This window comes from Brachionichthys hirsutus, chromosome 7 (assembly GCF_040956055.1).
Source record: "Brachionichthys hirsutus isolate HB-005 chromosome 7, CSIRO-AGI_Bhir_v1, whole genome shotgun sequence".
In the NCBI taxonomy this organism is placed as follows: Eukaryota; Metazoa; Chordata; class Actinopteri; order Lophiiformes; family Brachionichthyidae; genus Brachionichthys; species Brachionichthys hirsutus.
In genome coordinates, this window is record NC_090903.1 from 5532640 (window position 1) to 5553771 (window position 21132).

The 21132-nt window shown below is 40.6% G+C and overlaps 1 protein-coding gene across 1 annotated transcript in view; it reads left to right on the forward strand.

The window, feature by feature from the left end:
• The window catches only part of macrod2 (mono-ADP ribosylhydrolase 2), a 351161-nt gene that overhangs the window by 86491 nt on the left and 243538 nt on the right, over positions 1 to 21132 (forward strand). Inside the window, exon 4 of the mRNA XM_068741582.1 lies at positions 15674 to 15703. Coding sequence (XP_068597683.1) covers positions 15674 to 15703 — 30 coding nt within the window. The remainder of the gene's footprint in view (positions 1 to 15673; positions 15704 to 21132) is intronic.

Consider the following 21132-nt stretch of genomic DNA (forward strand, 5'->3'; position numbering starts at 1 on the left):
ATAACTCCCCTGCCAGTGTATTCCGCTTGTCGTAACATACATTTCTATTCGCTAAACACATACTTTTACATTTCGGAAAAAGCCTGTCGTAACTCCGGGTCGTCGTTAAATGAGTACGTCGGTAAGTGAGGAACATCTGCAGCTATAAAATATAAGTTAACTTCATCCTCATTATAAGTAAGCAATAAGACAGTGTGTTGTTGTACTTCATGCACTTGGGAATAATTCATGAGATACATCCTAACAATGTTCAAGAGTTATATCAAGCACTGGCCTCAAGGAACATAAGCACATACTAATAAAATATCAGCCCCTGGTACACAAAAGTGTCAGCACCACTAATATTGCTCCTTTATAATTAACGTGTTAATTGTTGTCACTGAATGCATAAATTCTTTTTCTGGGATGATTTCTTAAATCTTTAAAATCTCTAAATATTAGGCTATATTTTAAATTTAATATCGGGTATATAGAATAAGTATGTGGAAGTTGCAGATTTGTGTGCACGCTGAACCTGATTACCAGTAGGTCTTCACTGATCTGTGCTATCTGAAATCTGCTGAATATGCATAGCAGCAGCCAGCTGCTTTCTGCAATTATTTTTGATGAGTTGCGCATGTGTACAGGCATGATAAATCAGGGCCATCCTTTGGATAATCACCTGTACCATGTACTCAAACAGGCCTGCTTGCAAAACCCCAAATTATTTTAATGCAAAGATGTATTTTTTCTTCTATGAAACTAGTATGCGACTTGGTAGATCCTTGTGCCAGGAGCTTATTAAAGCTTTACAAATTATTAATCGACCACAGGATGGAAATAATGTAAAAAAACTGAAAGACTTCAGCCCAAACCACATGCTTATCACATGAACCTGCTCGCCACGGTGCATTGGCAGGCGAGGAGAAAACGGCGTAGGGTGCATGAGTGATTTAAGTGCCTCTCTTCTTTGTGCATGTAAGTGTGTCAAGTTCCTAACTGCTAGTTTTGCTACCATCATACCTGAATACACAGACGCCGGTTTAGATTTTTTTATTTTACTTCAAAACCCTAAATTGTGGCTTTCTTTGTGCCAAAGTAAACCTACTTTAAAGTGGCTGCTGTTTCACCTGATTTCAGGAAAGCATGTCTTTAAGTTCTCTCAAACAGGTAATATAGCATTTGCCTTTTTTTAGCTGAGTACATACTGTGTTCTCAGTCATGGTGAGATTATGAGTTTTGGATGTCAGATGCTAACTTTACCTAGCATGTTAATCACAGGCCATCAAAGAGCAATGGGTAGGTGGGGAAATGGCAATGGCATCAAAATGCTTAATTTTTTTTATTAAGGCCCGTAAGATGTTTTTAAAAAGCCAGGAGTCTCTGGAGCTGGATAAATTATTTTCTGTGACTCCCCAGTTCTCTTTTTGCCCTGCCTAATTTCCCATTACTGTAATTATTTGTGATCCTAATGTGAATGTAAAGTTATGTGTATGTTAGTTTTGTGATTCACATTATTCCTTGCCTTGAATGTTCATATGCTTTACTGTATTGTGATCCTGCGTTTTATGATTTCATGTAATGTTCATATCAACCTGTCTAGGGACAACAGACGGAAATTAGCCTTTGGCTATAATCTGGCATATTTACGTATTTCAATATGTTTATTAACATGTACTGTCTCTATTTAAATAAAACAAAATAAAAATAATAATAATAGTTTGATATACAGTATTACATATGAATTGCATCAGGTAATTACAGCGTACTGTATTAGTAAACAAAAGTCTCACATGGTGTTTTCTTTAATTAGTGGGGCATGATCCATTTTTCAGCTTGTTTTGACAGAAGTGATGAACATGCATGGTCATACCTTCCCGCTGAAAGGCAATCAATGATGAAATTATCTGATCAGATTTGCTGAAGTGAATATCCTTCCACTGTCTTCCAAAACAAATAGCCCTCATTTGGATTTGTTGGACATCCTCCTTTCTAAATTAGCAGGCCATTTCCTGGCTGCATGCACGCATGTTTCCTGTTCCTTGAATCAGAATGGACAGTGGTGTGTTTCTGGTGGACTGACCGTGGGGCGTCTGACGGAAACCACAGGCTACTGCTTCTTAAACAAACAAGTAAAATCAAATGAAAGCTGAGCTCAATTGAATTGCTTTGTGACACACACACAATTACCGATTTTCTTTTCCAGCTCCTAATACTTATGTCACATTCACTTCAATGCAAGATTTAAACTGCTGGACTCGGTGAGAATAGATCTGCATTGCCTCGTTAGCTTTAGTTTGTTAAACAGTTTAAGATTTTTTTTCCCGACTCGAACAAAACTATACACCTATCAGATTGCGTGTGTTGGGAAGTGTTGCTACAAATGCTCCAGATGGGTATAGGATTACATCTGCTCTTAGCAGGCTTGGAGGCATGAGGCTTGTGCGCAGCTTAAACAGATGCTGCTCTTTAACTGGGACTTCTGACATTAACAGCGGTTAGTACGCTCCTGTGAGGCCTCCCTTTACAGCTGTACTGAGGCAATTTCGTCTTTTAATTGGGATGGGAGAGATCATAGATTACATTAGTCGAGCAACAGACACTGCGGACCAATGGGCTCCCACAATTGGACACCCCCCCTTTGTTTTTGTTTTCTGGACTGTTGGTTGGGTCGTAGCTTTTTGTTTTATCAGCCTTCTGAACCTGACTATTATTGTGCAGTGTGAGAAGAGATGACGTGTGTGCTGGCGATAAAATACATTTTAGACTTACTGGGTTAAATTATTTGTTATTTGTCCATTACAAAATGTCAACCTTAAGGAGAGAATATCTGTATACATTATTATTATTTTTTTTGCCTCAGAGCTAGCATGACTTCGGTCTAGACTGGGTGGCTGAAACCAATACCTTCTGTCTGGCCAGCAGTGACATATTATATATTTGCAGAAGACAATCCCTGTATTTATGTTTGAGTTAAATATGCCCAGGGGACACCAGTGGAGATTACATATCTGCAACCGGAGTGCTAGAAAAGATTGACATACGGCTGTTAACTCGATTCAGACTTGATTAGGCCAAATTGAAGAATGTATGCTCTCTCCCTTCGAGCGAGGAGGGGGAGGACAGACAAAGACGGGTATTGACTGCTATCACTGCTCCCTGAGCAGGCCACAGAGCTAGAGGAGTGTGTCATATACCTCAAAGGCTTCAGGGAACTGGGTCAGACCTTTTCTTATTTTATTTTATAAGATAGTTTTACCACTGTGAACTGAATGTGGCTATTCTCTGATAAATACAAAGAAATAAACATGTCAGGATATCCAATCATAACAATCAAACTTGCAACTCTTCCTGTCCTCCTTCACATGGTTCCAATCTCATCTAACAGACATGCTCGATCCATTCATTTAAGCACAGAGTGCTTGAAATGGTTAATCCTGTACGACTTGCTTTGCTCTTGAGTTTCCATGTCTTCTGTAGTTTTATTCCTCTTCAGCGAGTGCTCTTTTCTCTCTTCCTCCCTTGTTCTCTGTGTGTTGTCCCCTCATGACGCTGTGTGTGAAGGACCAACACAGCTAACCAGAAAAAAAATATATAATTTCCTACAGTCCGAATGCTTTGTGCATATTATTTCTTGAACATTTGTTTTTTTATGCAGCAGGAAGTATTGTTGCTTTTTTTTTTTGCCACACCAGTGAAGGGATTCTTTGAAAGGAGCTCCGGACCTCTCTGGACGGGACTGGAGCACACCAGGATTCTGCAATGCATTGGGTGGATCATTCTGCTCTGAGCCACAATGTGTTTTAGTAGGATGTGCTTCGGAATGCAAATCCTAGCTAATATTCTGTCTTGCTGATCAATAGAAAAATATGACTTGGGTCTGAAACTGTTTTACTTTTGTATTCCTGTATTGCAAAAGAGATAATTAAATGCTTTGGAGTTGTAGCCCAGCTTCATAAATGATGAACAATGCTAGAGTTTGCTGCTCCTGCACTGGCGGCTCCTCAGTAACGTCCATTAATGATCACAGTTGGGCTTCTTTAAAGTGGAGCCTTAATCTAGTGTCACATTCTTTCAGTGTAAACAGGGAGAAGCTCAGAGACCCTAATCTGTTGCCAAATCTGAATATAACACTGACAGTTATGATGCTGTGGAAATGTCTGAATAGTTAACTGAATATTCAAAAATAATATCTGATCAGATCACACCAATCTTCTCAGAGTGTAGTTTATTCCAGTTGTCACCATACTTTTAAATTACAACTAGAAACCCACTTGCAGTGATTATGTGGTCTTGTCATCTGGACTTTTCTTCTGCATTTTTAAGTTGTGGGCAGTTTAACGCTTGGAGATAAACTGAAACCGATTGATTGACACCAGATAAGATAGACTCAGGCCACCAGGGCGGCTGCCTATTCGACTTAAATCACTCATTAATCTCACCCTCCAGACTAAATTGCATTCTAATCGTGGATGCTTTCAGACCTCTGTGCCTTTAGTTTTCTCTCTACTCCACAATACCATTCCATTAACTGCTTAGAGACGCAGACAGGAGGCCTTTTCCTCGGCGGCGGCTGGACTGCATCGTGGCTGAGCTTGGAATACAGATGGCAATCAACCGCTAATAGAGGTCACACTGACATTTCCATTCTTCAGGTTTCCAAAAAAGATCTCTCAAACAAATTTTTCACAATTAGATTGTATTTTTCTCCAAACGCGCGTGTGTGTGTGTGTGTGACTGACCTGTGGGATCTTTCAAGCAATTTGTCATGCTTGCCTTCTGCCCCATGAGCAGGTACACATAAAAAAGCTGGAGTATGATGTGTTGTGTATTGTGTGTCAGGACTTGGAACCTGTCCTTTCTCTCGCTCCCTGATTGGTTGGTGACAGAAAAGACTAGCCGAGGTTAATTCTGGGAAAAGGATATATCACCGAGTTGTGGCACCCAATGCGTTTCAAATGATGTGTCCTTGGGATGCAAGGTTACTGTTGAGTTCTCCTCTTCCAGCTCGAAGCCTTTGTGTAACTCGAGGTTTTCTCGAATAGGCCTGGCAACAAAAGGTCTTGTTGACTTGGACACAGCGTGAAGCTACAAAGAAGGCCTGTCTGCCCACTGTCATCATTGTTGGGATGAAATGTCTGAAAATAAAGTCACTGCAGTGACTCAGTTTATTAAAACTTCAGTAGAATAGCTTTCACAAAGCGGGTTGAGGCAGTTGGTTGGGATGTGGGTTGAGAATCGCAGGGGCCACCGGTTCAAATCCCGGCCCAGGCAAACTATAGAGTGCATGTGAACTGGTGGCTGGAAAGGGGCCAGTCTACCTCCAGGGCACTGCCAAGGTGCCCTTGAGCAAGGCACAGTCCCCTCCAGGCATGCTGACCATGGAGGCGCCTTCACCCTATACCCGCTCAATGCATACATAGGGCCCCTACATACTGTATATGCATGTGCGTGCATTGTTAGAGGGGCCCAGTAGGAGAAAATGAGCTTTTCTTGCAAACAAACATTTCTCACTGATCTATGGCTTTAACTCTAATATTTATTGCTTTAGTGACACATCACACATCTCAATAGTTGTTTACTTCTAGATAGCAATAAAAACAACACTGAAAAGGAGCTTTTGATGATTTAATAACATATTTATTTCCAAACAATACATCAATGAACAGAACAAAACTGGGTCAGGCTCACTATATCCGTCCGAAACCGAACCTGAATCCAAACCCAATTTTTGGGTTTGGATTCAGTTTTTGGTGTCAGTTTTTGGTGTCACCACACCATCCGTCCTTCTTGCTTCGTCTCTCATTACATTGCAGGATCACCCTCCCAAAAACAGCAGCACTGCCCCCAACACGGGTGTAGGCCATCATTACAGCATAGGAGCGGTCTGAGATTCACTGAGGACATGCGCAAAACCGTCGTCTTGCCGTCCCCTGTAAAATTTGGATGTATATGTATACGTTTGGGTATAGAATTAAAATCAAATGAGTATATTTTCCATTGGATGACAAAATTATGTCTTGCAAGCTTTTTTAAAAAAAATCTGAAGTAAGACGTGGACAGTGCTTTTTATTCTTAGTGGCTCTTTCAAGCAAAACAGATTTAATCCTATGCTTCTGCCAGTTTCTCACTTTTCAATCTGAATTTCAATCAAATCGTGAGAAACCCCTCGCCGCTTCCATTCTATTATACTGCAGCCTGTTTGATTTTCAAAAATTCTTCTAATTTTCCCCCCATATTTCCTGTTTTTTCAGCCCACTATGATGGTGAGGGTGGATTTATATTATTTTATATTTCAGTTTTTCTTCAGGAAATTCCCAGTACATATCATTGAAACTGATTCAGCTTAGAAATTCTCATTTTCCTCAATTGAAGCAAGTGAAAATAAATCAAATGAAAGTGATTAAATATACCTTCCAGTGGTTTATTCCTTGTGCATTTCCTTTGCTGTAATATGCAGCTATAAAATCAGTCATATCTCAGTAAGAGTGCCTCCAAAACCTTAATTTTGTTGAGATTCTGTGAAAGCTCATAAATTTGCTCACCAGCCATGAGTGGCTCCTCAGAATGTCAGCACTGTGCTGCTGCTAACTGCCCACCTCCTATTGTAGAGTCCCTAACACAGGAACACGAAAGCTCACAGTCTCATGTCAGACTCGCCAGCTTTGGCTTGAAGAACCTAAGGGTTTGCTTCTCGTTAGAGGCCTCGTTATTTGGCTGCTCACCTTTTAATATTATTAGATGTGAGCTGTTGAGTTAGTGCTTTGTTATCAGCAGATGTTGCAGACCTGTGTTACACCTTGCTGAGAAAATGCCAGCCATATGTTAGTGCTGCTGCCCTGATGTCTTATTAAACTGTCTTGGTGATAAATCCAGTAGCTCTTTTTGGTGAACTACCCTGAAAACGGCATTCATGCTAATAATAAATTGTTTATTGCATGTATTTATTTTTTGTTGCCTCACACGGAAAGTTCTTCTCTGCATTTCTCTGAGGATAAATGGGCGTCCTTATGACACCCGGTATCAATTCAGCTATTGTACATAAATAATTACCAAAGTAAAACTTGAAGAATAAAACATTGGAATAAAACATTGGATTAAAACAAAAACAAATGAAACTCTCTTTTCAGAATCAGAATAAACTTTATTATATATATATATATATATTGCTCTTCTTTTTGCCATTTCCTTGTTTTATTGAAGCTCTATGTGTTTGATGACACAGCCAAGAGGAAAACTCTGCCTGTCTGATTTTATACTTCTCATTCTCGCTCCACTATTTCATAGAATGCCTTTCTTTAAGCTTCCTTGATTACGTAATAAAAACAGGTTGCCTTTCTGTGCTGTTGTCGCAAAAGAGTGTTGACACTCGTGAATTTGAAACTATCCGTAGGGATACTCTGTAAAAGTGTTAGTAAAAAATAAACAGATGCCTGTTTGAAGATGGCATAATCCATATGTTGTACAAAATATTGATGTTTAAAACATCAATACATGTTACTGTGTTATTATGAGAGACTACAGTATGACATCGACATAACAAAGTGGTGGATCAATGCAGTTATCAGTCCAATATCTCATTTTCGTATGATATAATATCTTACTGCAAAGATTTAATAAGCCCATCACCTCCATCGCTTTGTCAAGGCCTGTTTGTAAGTACGACAGTGCTTCTGTTGCAAGGCTGTGATTGGTGCAACTGGGAGTTGACATGGGCCAATGGAATGGAAGCAAAACAACAGCAACTCAAACACAAAATCTGAAAAATAAAGAACTGCCTCAAAATGAACACCTTGTTTTGATTCAATCATTATCACTGTCAATGTAATTAAAGTTAATAAATATAAGAGGTTATTTATGAGATCAGCTCTCATCCACAAAGTGTTAGGCTGTTCTTTTCTGATAGGCTGAATTATTATTATTATTGATTTATTTTAAATAATAATTACGGTAGTATGGTGTGTGTGTCCTCTCCACGTATCATTGAGTTTCTGTTGAATTGCTGTTGGTGCTCCAGATGAAGTTCGTCTGCAACCCCTTTCATGCAGTTGTCTGCACTGTAAGTCCATTAAAAAAAGTAATAACACATACACTAAAGCTTACAACACCTACATACAATGTGTTCATGTGTTTAATACAGAACAGTGAGGCAGAATAACAATGCAACATTCCTACCTGGAACAGATGGTGCAAAACAGGCCTGTGACATAAACGGAGTACCGGTACTCCCGGAGCCTGGGCTGACTTCACACTTACCCTCAACACTTACACCACTGTGATCAAATGGTTGCTGGTGGGAATGGATTCTCTTAAGTGCCGGTTAAGTGCATTTTACAAAGGAAATAAGAGAGGTTAAAACACATTTAGCATTTAAAAACAATAAAATACAAATGCACTCTTCCTTAATGTAATGTTCTGCACTTAGTCTATGTCGAGAAAAACTGATCATATATATGGTATCTTGGCTGGATTATCTGAGGCAGGACCCTGATTTTCAAACTTTATTTTCTGCAAAAGGAAAACAGCTATATGTACCAAAGTCAATTGGGAAACCACACTTCAGTGGTTGAGGATCTCCAATTTAATGCTGTCCTGGCTCCTTCATCTGGAGTAATCCCAGCCATGTTATTTTGGAAAAAGTGAGAGGAATTGTCTGGCTGCCTAGTGGGTTACCTAGCTGGGGGTAGTGGGCTGTGAAGGCCCTGAAGGGCCATGCAGGTCTGCACCACACCAGCAGGCCTAATCGACAGTAAGGAAGAAGCTACATTAAGGCAAGGTCGATAAATCCATAAATGTGACTGGATAAATCCATAATTTGCAGCTGCTGGCCCAAATCCTGCCAGAGCTCCACAGTGACACTGGGCCCTGTGAAGTTTGCAGATAACCTATTTCATCCCAACTAGAAAATGAGGGTGCCTCTCTAAAGTATAGGCATACATCCAAGTATTTAGTTAATATCAGTTTACATTTCTTGCTGAGTTATATAATGTTTTGATATATATATTTTGTAAATCAAGTTTAATTGTAGCTTTAGGGGGAAAAAACAAAATAATCTGTTGATGCCTTTTGTTCTGTATAATTGCCTGAATTCTGAGAGCAATAACATGTGGCAAAAAATGGAGACAAATATTTAAATATGTGACAGTATAGCACTTTAAGCATTACGCGCATCATTAACTTGTTCAATTTGTGTATTTAAATTAGAGCTTTTCTGTGAAATGTGTTTATAATGTCTCCTAGTCATTTAATATTAGCTGCCAAATTGTGAGCAGTTTATAAATGCATCTGTAGTCCAGCTGTGGAATGTCGTTGAAGTATAACAAAAATAATAACAGAATGTGTTGCGTTTTTCTGAGATTGTGCTTGTGGTTTCTGACAAACCACAAGTCTCTTCTCTCTTGTAACAAGCACTGTGCAGCTGTGATTAAATGGCAGGACAGGATCGAACCATCTTCCTCGAACAAACCGTGCTCTCCCCACTGCACTCCAGGATCCTCTCTTTAGAGCCCTGGTAGCGAGCATTTCTCATTGCTGTTAATAGACTGTATCCAAGGAACTATTCAGCACACTTCAAACGTTCAAAACTTGTTTTCTGTCTCTTAACTTTGGTGGCGTGAACTTTCCCTCTGTGTCACGCAAGCCTACGCTTTTCAGAACCCGCCCACAGCTTTATTTATTTATTTGTTTTTATAATTTCTCCAGGCTTCTGTTTTTGGTTCGGAGGTTGAGCAGATGCAGGTAGATGTATATTTATGAGGGTGATGTGTATTTCAGGGAGACGCAGTGTTGTGAAAGGTGACCTTGTTAGATAAAAAGAGGGCTTGGAAGCCAAATGATGAAAGAGCATGGGATCATCCTGGGCTCATTAATGTGGATTTGAAGGTCAGGTAATTATAACAATAGATGTGTGGGCTGGCTTTGGCATCTGGCATTGTTGCTTTGTTATGAAGGTGACAATGCTGCAAAGGAAAGGGATTAATCACTGTGACACCAACATGTTGTCATACTGATGCATTCAGACATCATAACACTGCTGCAGCACTTCTAAAAATAAGACACAAAGCAGCATAATTTCCATCATCAGCGGTATGCGAGTAAGAATATGAGCAGATTAAAGAAACTTTCTCCAATCTGTTGATATCATAATTAATAAAAAACCCAGCCTGACATATAGATTTAGGGTTATGGTTAGGGTTACAGCAGTGATTTTTAAGTTAACTCTTAGTTTTTGTCACAAAAACAAAAACAAATGCAGATTGTGGATTTTGTTAACACACACACAAACACACACCATTGTTTGCAGCAGGCAAAGGAACCAGAAGCACTCGCATCTACTAACTACACGTTAGAACTGAAAATACGCCGCTGAAAGTTCAAGTCATCGTGTAACTTAACCGAAGTTTATGTGAGCTGAATGCAGAGCAGCTATTAATACACATGAGAAATGAGACTTGATTTATGTTACCTGCATCAAATCATTTTCATATGTCAACCCATTGAACAGTAAACAAGGCCCAAATAAGGTCACCTTGATTTTTATTTTTTTTAACATATGCAGCGAACCCTGACAAGCCTGAAAAAACATATTACCGAGGAAGTAAAACAATGACAGTATTAAATTGAAATAAATGTCTTATATAACAGTTGCAGTGTCTCACAGCAGGGACTGATACAACTTGCAACTCTTTGATATCAATTAATTAACATAGATCCTAATGAGCCCATGCAGTTTTATGCGATTAAACCAAACTATTCAGCTGACAGAGCAGAAGCTGCCTCAGGCCAAGAACGGCTCTTCTTTTGCAAGCTCACGCTCTTACCTGCGTCAAAATGCCACTTCAGTTTTATTCCGGCTACATTATCTAAATTGTTGTGTAGAAACTTTACATTGGTGTTTTTCATGTGTATTACAGTGTATCTGTTCTCGCCAGTGTAACCTACTTGTTGCTATTTCATTCACTTTCACGTGTCAGGAGTAAATGCTGCCATAACTTGACATAACATAGCTGATATTAACTTGTTATTATTGGATATATCTTGGCAAGAGTCCTACCCATGTTTCATAATTTTAACATTGAAGGATTTTAGTCCAACGCAACGCATGAGCCTAACTTGATCTGCATTTCGATTTGTGCAAATGTAAGCAGCTGAAATAATAATAATAAAAAAGGATTTTAATCACCCCAATTAAACGCAGACCTCCACAGACAAGCCAGGGATCACTACAGATATTAAATCCGAGTTGGAATATTACGAGTTGTGTGCTTGTGGGTCTTTGTCTCTATGTGTGTGTGTGTGTGTGTGTCGACACGTAGAGTATCAGTGCCTGTTAGGGAGACTGCTGAAGTGGAAAAGCATCTGTGTGGAGCAGCACATTATTCCACTCAAAAATAATTTGCCAAAGTCCTTCACTCCACTGACTTTTTGAACATCGACATATCAGAGCTGACACGCTAGACATGAGAGGAAGTGCATCAGAAGACCGTCTAAGTGTCCACAAAGCCTACAAATAATCACCTATTTGTTGTTTCTCTGAACTGCTTCCTAATTTTAAGATGTAATTTGCAGGTTGCTGTGTAGTAGATGCTAGTTTCTGCCTGTCAAATTATCTGAATAGAATTTCTAATTAAAGCAGAAGAATGGGGGGGGGGAGATGTGATAGCAGCTCTGTCTGCCTAGTTGGTGCTTTTATCTGGGACACATTGTGTTTGGAATCACATTAGCTAAAAACGGAATTGCTCTCTTGTGGAGAGGTGAAAAACACTTGAAAAGAATTAGTGAGTGATGTTGAAATCTGTTCATATGATGCGCATAGGGTCGCTATGGAGCATGGAAAAATAGCACGTCTGTCACTGTTAGTTTGAGTCAGTTATTCTATACTTTCCGACCCCCCCCCCCCCCCCCCCCCCCACACACACACACACACACACACACTAACATGCCAGGAACTGCCTTTTCACAGGGACATAGGTATGTAGTGTTGTCCTGCAAATATTAGCCTGATTGGAAAAACAAAAATAATATATTCTTTTGTTTTTATTAACTTGTCCATTTGGATCAGCTAGAATATGTAACATGACCCATGTATTTTGAATAGCTTGTGTCCTACACCTTTCATTACAGAATAGCAGCAAAGAATGCTGTTAGCCTCAAAGTTTATAGAGGGGGGTGTTCATGGGGCTGCTCAGGATAAGCAGTTAATTTGAAGGAGCATATTGAAAGAGGTCAGTCAAGGTGTCTGAGTCGGAGGATCTGTTTACTGCCTTCGGGGTTTGTGGATACGCACTAGCACTTCCCATTTAACTGTGTGATCTAGGGCCCTGTAGATGACACACCGCACACACCAGATCCACGCCTCGCTGCCCTCTGCACTTACACAACAAAGTGCACACAAACCATTTTTTATGAATGCTCTGCAAATATATGGATAGAGGGAGAATAGAGGGTGGATTCACCATTCCTTTTCAGGATGTTTGTGTCTGTGCAGGCTTCTTGATGCTCTGTCACGATCTATGTCTCCGGCTGGGGTTCCGTCATCAATATATACTTGCCGGTGAAAATACACAGCGGCAGCCTTGCTGCATTGTCATTGGCTGATGGATAAACAAGGTTGTTGTTAGAAGTTCAAAGTTCAAAGGGCATACAGGAAGTGGTTGCTCCCACAGTGACAGCTTAGACACGTGTTTGATTGGCTAGCCTAATGCTGCGGACCAGCGGCTCCTAATAACCCGCCATCTCCAGGCAGTCTGGGGGGGGGGGGGGGGTCCTTCCACGGAGATTTATGACCCATGTTGTGGTTACTACTGGGATGACTCTCAGCAGCAGTCCTGACAAATTCCACATCGTGGACTGCTTGTTTGGCTTCACGTTTCACTCTCATTAACTGGGTCACTGCAAACTGTCGAGGCTTACAAGAAGAAATACTCAGGTTCTCTGAAATAGTAAAGCCCAAAGATCACGACAGTATGTCACCTAATGTGATGGATTCCAGGAGTTGTTCTCGAAATTAAAGGTGTCAGTCTGTCGTTGAAGAAAATTGATGTTTGAAATTCACTAGGGGACACTGAATAGGACAGCTTCATCAAAAGCCATAAAATAAATGTATGAACTCACCCACTGAAAGACAAACAGACTACATTCCCATGAGGAGACCGTTAGCTGGTTTCCCTATACGTCCCCTTAAAGGCAGAAATGCGTTGACTATTAGAAGACAGACAGTTTGAGTCCAGGGCAGACACAAACAACAAGGGGGGGGTAGATTAGAATTAATAAACACCATGAAATATGCATTATGTGGTGGATGTGGCCAAATATGGATTCCTGCTTTGATTTTCACTCAGGATAATTGAAGTACTTCTCAGCCAAGTCATACTGAAAAATGGACAAGCTCACAGCCTGTGCCAGAAGAGTCGGGGTGCTGTGCTGCAGGTTTAGCGTCGCCCAGCTGTTTCTTATTTATCTCATGCTCGACTGTAAGTAAGTCCCTATCCACTTTGGGTCTTTAATGCCTCCCTTGATATTGCTGTGGTCTGAGCGTGGTGCTGCTGGCTACCATGCTCAAGTAGCGCAGTGTGCTTTTACACAAACTGCCAAGTCATGTTCCATCGTGTTCAAGGGAGGAGATTGCTGTCAAACAGTCATCTTCCAGTGGGCTACTGCTGTGATCACATCAACTCACACGTGGTTAGACAATATCCAACGTCTGTACCCTTACACAACCCTGTTTACCAATACTCTACCCAACCTCTACCTCTCGGCACACGCACGCAGGAAAGTTGTGTCACACTGATTAGCAGCCACATCTCCAATCTCTGATTAGGTGTGGAGTAAATGAAGCAAACCCCCCTCAGGTAATGCATTTCCATAATGTCAGGTAATTAAACCCCAGTGCTTTAATACCTCAGGAATAGGAAAACTCCCCAGGAGGCCAGACAATGATGGAATCTAGTATATCATTAGCTTGCTTTCAACCAGCACTGAAACTATTACTTCCATTGTACTGATGATTTAATTTTAATGTTGACAGATAGATGATAATCTTAATAACTCACAATGCACTGCCAGGCCTCCAGCATCTCTCCAGGCGATGCATTCCAAAATCGGATGCATCTCTGGCTACTAATGCTTTTACCTCTTTAAACATACGTGGATCCATTCTCCTAGAAATGTGTGCAGATCCTTTCCTGTTCTGGAAATGCACTTTGGAGTTGTGTGCGTGCTGTTGATAGCTGACAGATTCCCGAGCGAAACAAAGGCTGGGAGAGCACAAGCATCTTTTTCATCACAGAAAAACCTGGAGAGGTGCTATTGTAAACATGACAGTGGATTGTCAGCACATCCCTGTTTGAGTTGCTGTTCCTTGCGTGTCTGCTATCCCCATTCTGTGTGCACTCACACAAGACAAAAGCCTATTGATGGAATATTTTTGTGTGCATTTGAGAGCTTTCTTTGTCCCTGTCCCCGCTCATATCTGTATGTTGCTCAAATGAGAACAATGCAAAGCCATAATGGTGCCAGAGAAAGGTGTGGAAGCTGAGTGAACTCCAGAGGTCCCCTTTTACTCATAATCGAGCAAAAAAAAAACAACAACATCCATGGGACTATGCTGCAACCGTAGAGCTCCCCCTGATACCACATGTTCATTATCTGTTGCTCGTGCACCAAAAAAAAAAAAGCTTTTCAGAAATAATAAGCTTTTAACAGCGTACTGTTCACTGCTAAGGATAGCGGTGCTGTAACCGGAACTGAAGATCATTAAAGACATGTTTCAATGTATGATCCTTCCAATGCCCGCTGTATGAACTAACACTTCAAACACTTGGGCTACCTACTTTCAGTATCACCCAAATTAACAGATGTACTTTAAGTCCCCCTCTAATCTTTCTCCTCTGATGTGGAACAGATGTCTCTCACTGACAGAGAGCAAAAAAAAAATGAAAATGTGTTCATTTTTAATGATGCCGTCTCGCTTAGACAGCTCCCTGACCTTACCTTCGTTTGAAGCGGCGAGCGACGGTTTGTGTTGGAGATGCACACGAACAACAGGGTTCAGTCAGACAAAGAGCTGGTGAACTGAGCTGTTTAAAAGCAGCGTGACAATGAGCTACGCTGTTCTACATATCTACTGTCTAGTGAGACTAACGTGGTCAATGTAAAGTCCTCTGCTAGAGAACCCCTCAGCTCAGAGTGTCACATGTTTCTGAAGAAACATCCAGACCCCACAGAGTTGTAGTGAAAAGTTAGATGTCTCTGATCTTGCCAAGAGAGAAATCTGCCACATACTGTATATCGAAAGCAGCGACGGCATGGATCACATGTTTGTTGCCAACGTGCTAATTTAATGTTCAAAGTAAAAGTCACACACAGTAACTGCTTTGGCCTTTTGGAGATGAGAGAAACAAAATATTTGATGGCATTTTGTTACTTGCTATTTTTGGATGACAGTGTTGCTGTTTGAATCTCCCATGAATTATATTATTTTCCTTTTATTCCTTGGAAAGGTGATGAGAAATTACCACATTTTCATCATTCTGTTCTGTCCTCAGTGTCAGTTCTGTTTTCAACATTACTTCTGTTAATGAAATGATATGAACGAGTTGAGATGACATAAGTGTTCCTATAAATGATTTAATTTCCAGATATTGCTGACTTGTATTTCTTGCAAATATTCTCACCCATATTTTCTTCTTTTCAGCAAACTCCAGTCTTCTCGGAGGGGGAGGAGGTGAGTAAACCTTTAGTTTTTCATTACATATTATGGTCATTTGCTTCTCATGTGTGAAAGCAGTTGCAGCTCCACTCCCCAGATCGCGCACATTGGCTCGTCTATATTCTGTATTTCATCCTCGTGCTTCGCAGTAGATCTAAGAGTCTGCTTCCCTCGAATGTCTTCATTAAATGATGCTGACTGTAAGACCAGAACATTAGAGTGTGGAGCAGCGCTCTGTCTACTGTACCACACTGAGAGACGGTCATTACTTTAGCTACCTGCCGAAGAACATTATCATCAAAGCAATGGAAATCTGATGTAGTCGAGCATGGTGAGCCAATAATGGGCTGGGAACCCACTGTTTAGTTTTATTATTTTGTCTCTTCTTTTTACTTTTACCATGACGTGATTGAAATAATCATCTTCGTCACAGTGAGATAAGTTTTGGGTAAAATCTACCCAGTTAGACATGGAGCGGTGGTTTGGTTTTTTGAAAGGGACTTTCTGATCACCTGTTGGAATTGTAATAACGACACTGATCGCTATCTGTTTATCGTTGCTGGTTTTACTGGTCAGAGTTTCCTGACAACCGTCAAAAGGACAGTCAATGCTTTTACATGCTTTTACATGCCTAATGTAATTCATGAGCTACAGTGTCGATCTGTAAAAGTGTTAATGTTTAAAGAGACTGCTGTCTAATGGTACGAATAGAGAACACTTTGCCGATGTGCAGAGGAAGCCTGTTCAGTTCTTCAGCACGCTGGTGTGTTCAGTGTAGCTGCTGTTGTGTTCATATCATCAGAACTGAACTTGGAAGCATTCAGAGAGCCAATACTTCCACCAGCACCATTAAATACACAAAACATTTTAAAATAGTTTCCAGGCTATTTCAAAACAAAAACGGTTGTCGGCAGATCCCTGAGAGAATTAAAGACTCTACCCATGAGTTTGTGAGTAATTCTACAAAATAAATAAATAAATAAAAATCAGTTGTATCATCACATCCAGGTCATGTGCCACAGTATGGTTGTGTCACCATGACGACATCAATTAGCTACAGTCTGCTTTATGCCAGATTAATTAATATCAAATAATACTTCTTCCTATTGAATCATGTCTTTATCATCAGTGGTTTGTGGTATTAACAACATCCTTTTCTATAATGGTGGATCCGGATATTTCTCTTAAGGTATAACTCAAGACTGTAATGACATTCCTGATAACCAGACATGAGTGACCAGATATCCTCTTCCACTCACCGGCAAATTAAAATAATGTTGGTGGCTTGTTAAAATAAAAAATAAAAAATCATTGAATTTATCATTTTATTTCCTACTACCGGTGATTCCAAAGTCCTTCTAGGCAGAACATTTCTTAATGACTTCAGCAACAAACTGCAGATTTATGCAGATTTATAAATATTGCAGAATGGTTCCTGTTTGTAAATATATATATATATATATATATATATATATATATATACACACAGTATATTGATTAGAATTTGAGCACCTGGCATGAAGTCACATTTTCTTCATCTGATATAAGGGATGCATGAATCATCATCAGTGCTGCAGCTCAGTGAACATGGTTTCCATTACATTGAACACAGAATCTTATTCACACCTACCCATGCGGCCTGGAGCGGCCCTCGGGTTGTCTGATACATGCTTAAGATGCAGACTTCCCAGACGTTGTTGTGTGCCAGTGCATCATAACAATCTGTTTCGCTGATGTGGAGAGACCCTCAGAGCAAAAACCGAAGAACTGTGATTGAGCTCAGAGGTCAGTAACATCCGTCTCCATAACAAAGCTGAACCGCGTAAAGCAGAGCCTGCCGTCCTCCTGATTGGTGTCTGTCTCTGCCGCAGTTGACTCTCACAATTTATTCACGCATACAGATAAACTATAGAAGCAATTTTCTTTGCTGTTATGTTTTCATTATTGTTATTTTGGAGCCAATTACCTTTTTCCACTGTTCTGGGAATCTCAGCGTGCTGATCGATCCAGTTCTTCTACACCTAATAACAGGTGTTGGGTTATTACGGGTTGTTCTATTTCAATACCGCATGAACAAAATTGAAGGTAAAAGTGTGGCTGTTGTCACTGGTGGGATTTTAGGCATCAATTAATGTCATCCTTTGGGAAACGACATCTCAGCTGATTGTGACCTGGTGCTCTTTAAACTTCAAAAGACGATACAAGGTTAATTAACTGTAAAATCCGAAGACATATTTTTTGACCACAGGTTATCCTCATTCTCGTGCAAACTTGTTTTTCTGCTTGAGGCCATGTTGAAAAAGTAACTGATTAAAACCAGGGGAATATTACTACTATCTGCCCGAGTTAAAAATTATTTTTTTCTGCTCAAACAAAGCTCAACGCCGTTTTGTCCTCTATCTGGATGAGGCCAAAATGGCTTTTATCTTCCAGTGTCTTTATCACTAGGTGGCGGCTGCTAAAACCTGCAAAACTGTTCTCCTTTTCTCACCCTGGTCCTCCCTCTACCTCTATCATTTGGCATGTGAAGACCTCCTGCCGTCGTCTTGGGCAGGATCGATGTGAAGTGGAGATGTGCTCTCATATAAGGCCGGCCTTATCTTCCAGCTGTCCTTTCAGGGCTCTGCAGAGGGGCAGGCTCACAACAGGATGATCCATCATGTTGGTCTAACACACCTGAGCCATGTTTAGTTCCCACAGCTGTGGTGTTGAGCTTCCTGCCAGTATGTGGAAACGGGATGGGATCTTAAAAGTTGCTTTATCACCTGCGCACTTTTCGAACTGTTGCATAATTTCAGCATTTTTTTGGTGATCCCCACATATGCACAAGTGTCTTTCACCTCTCTTTATTCTTCTTCAAAAGACAGGAAACTAGTGAATATGCTCATCAAAATTTCCAGATGGACATCTTCCAATTCTTTCTTTTGTCGAGCCAACCCCCAATAATGTCCATCAACCTACAAAAAGAGATGTTTTATGTTCAAATCATGCATTCATAAAGCCCCACATCCTTCCCTTTAAGAAACCACAACTCCAAATGTTTGTCATTTTCCATGAAATTGTTTGTCATAATTTTGTATAGCACTGCCAGAGTGGGTCCATATTATTACCCTTGTCCAATGCATCCCATACACCCTGCACTTACAGCACATGTCTGTCTGTATCTCCAGCCAAAACAGGATTCAGTGAAATATAACACATAGATTGAAGGAGCACTAAAGGGAATGCCTGTCTTAATCAATTCACCAAATTATTTTTTTTTTTTTAATTTTGTATAAATAATTTTTATGTCAGTTTGCTCACATTCCCTTTGATAGCGAGGATGTTCTAGCCACAGCAATAAATTGCATTCTTCCAGTAGCAGGGTATCTCTGTCCTTGGACACGCATTTGTTTACTTTCTCAAATGGTGAGAAATTGTAGATCTTAATTCACGTGTGATATATTTTCAAAGGAAATCCTCGCGCTGGTGAGTGTTTTTTTGGCTTGCAGCCAGAGCAGTGTAAATAGAGAGATTTGTCCCATCCCCAAAAACACATAATTATATTCCTACCATTAGTTATGAGATGAAAATATTCTTATACTCTGATGCTCTATTAAACCGTTAGAAATCACTGATGGCTTTTCTCTCTGGGTTGTACGTCTTCAGCATTGTGTACACAATGGGGTTAACCAAAATAGCACTATCTCCGGTAGACACGTTGGTCTCACTGGGACTCCGTACATACATAAAATGAAAAAAAAACAATGATCTCTGATAATGGCATGCTAAATGAGCCCTTTGTGAATAGAGAGTAATTATGAATGGTAACAGGTTGCTTATGTGATGCAAGTATGTCACAGTGTGTTGGCACGCTGGCACAGTCCCAATAGGACAGACCTAATGTAAACATCATGCTGTCTATCTGTCCTTTGCCCACACACACATATGTCCGTTTTCCACACACTCATTGGCACAGGCAGACACAAACACGGATGCAAGCACACACTGAGCCATGTAATAACACAAAGCCCAGTAAAGTCACTGCGAAGGGAGCTTGTTTCTTTTGATGTCCCCTTCCAGGAAGGGAATTGGCTCAGAAACATTTCCTATTTAACTAGACCACCAAATCAAATTTTTCTTTACAGTTTGGGCCTCCTGTTTCTGTTCTAGTCGAGCAGCGGGGCTCACGCATTGCTGGCTGGCCACAGGCTTCTAACATCTAGAATTTGAACTTGCCAGTCTTTGTACTGCTTACATAGCATAGGCTGAGATGCTGTAAGGCCCCAGCTCTCCTGTTTAGTTTCCTAAACAGTGGTGTGAGTAAGAGCAAGTGCCAACGCCTTCTAATAATTGACATTAATTATGTTTGCTGCGCTCATGTCTTGCTGTGACGGTGCCTGTCTGGTTCTTCGCCCTCGTCTGTAACTGGAGATGTCATTGAATTCAATGACACGGCGAGGAAATGTGAAGCGACTCTGCTGAGGTAGTTGTGTGCTTGTCAGACCTGCAAATTAATAATCTAATTAACAGATGGAACGCAGTATCCTCACTCTACCCTGGAAGATAATCTGTAATACAATTATCGAACCACGGATGACAGCATCGGCTTCGGAGCCGCAGCCGAACTGCATGATAACTGGAGGTTTGACTCTTGCGACAGAGTACAGTCTGCAGAAAGATGCGTGCCCAGTCTCCGATTTGTTTGGGTAATCTTATATCAAGATTCCTGAGTGCTTCAATGGGCTAATCTCCAACTCTATTCGTTATGCAAAGAGCTCTGTGTTCTTTGCCTGTCACCTCCAGGTGGACCATTATCCTCTGTCTGGGTCCTACCCACAGCTTGTTTATTGCGGCGATAGGTGGGGAGCTCCATGCAGGGGGAGACACAGAATAGTGTGACGGTTTGAGATAGTGTGAGATGACCTTAAGTCCCTGTTGCTAACCAGTTTAGGTCTCTGGAAACCACACAACTCCCCTGAATGATTAATCACTCAGAGATTACACATTATTCTCATACATTTTCCGCTGTGCTTGACTGATGGCCCTCGGTTCACAGATGTTAGCAACCGCCATTAGCATAACTTATGACAGATATAGTGTATTTCCCAGAGGATTAACCTAAATAATCTAAATGATAAATTGAATGCAAAGATTTCTCAGTCAGCACGATACCCTTGAGATTTACTTATCTCCTCGTATTTTGTAAGCTGTTAGTTACACAGCGATCTAGATCCACCTTGTATTTGTGCTCTAATACCATTGAAAGTGGGTTTGAGACAGCACTGATAAGAGCGTGTGCATTTCTTCCTCTCTGGGGTAAGTCCTGCTGTTAGAAGCTATTTACAGGGGAACTCACAGCATGGAATCATTTGTATTCTGTATCTTTGTGCAATTTAAAGAGTTTATATAATCTACTTCTCCTTTCAGTTGGTTCCATTGAGCAGAGGGCTTGGCGCTGATTC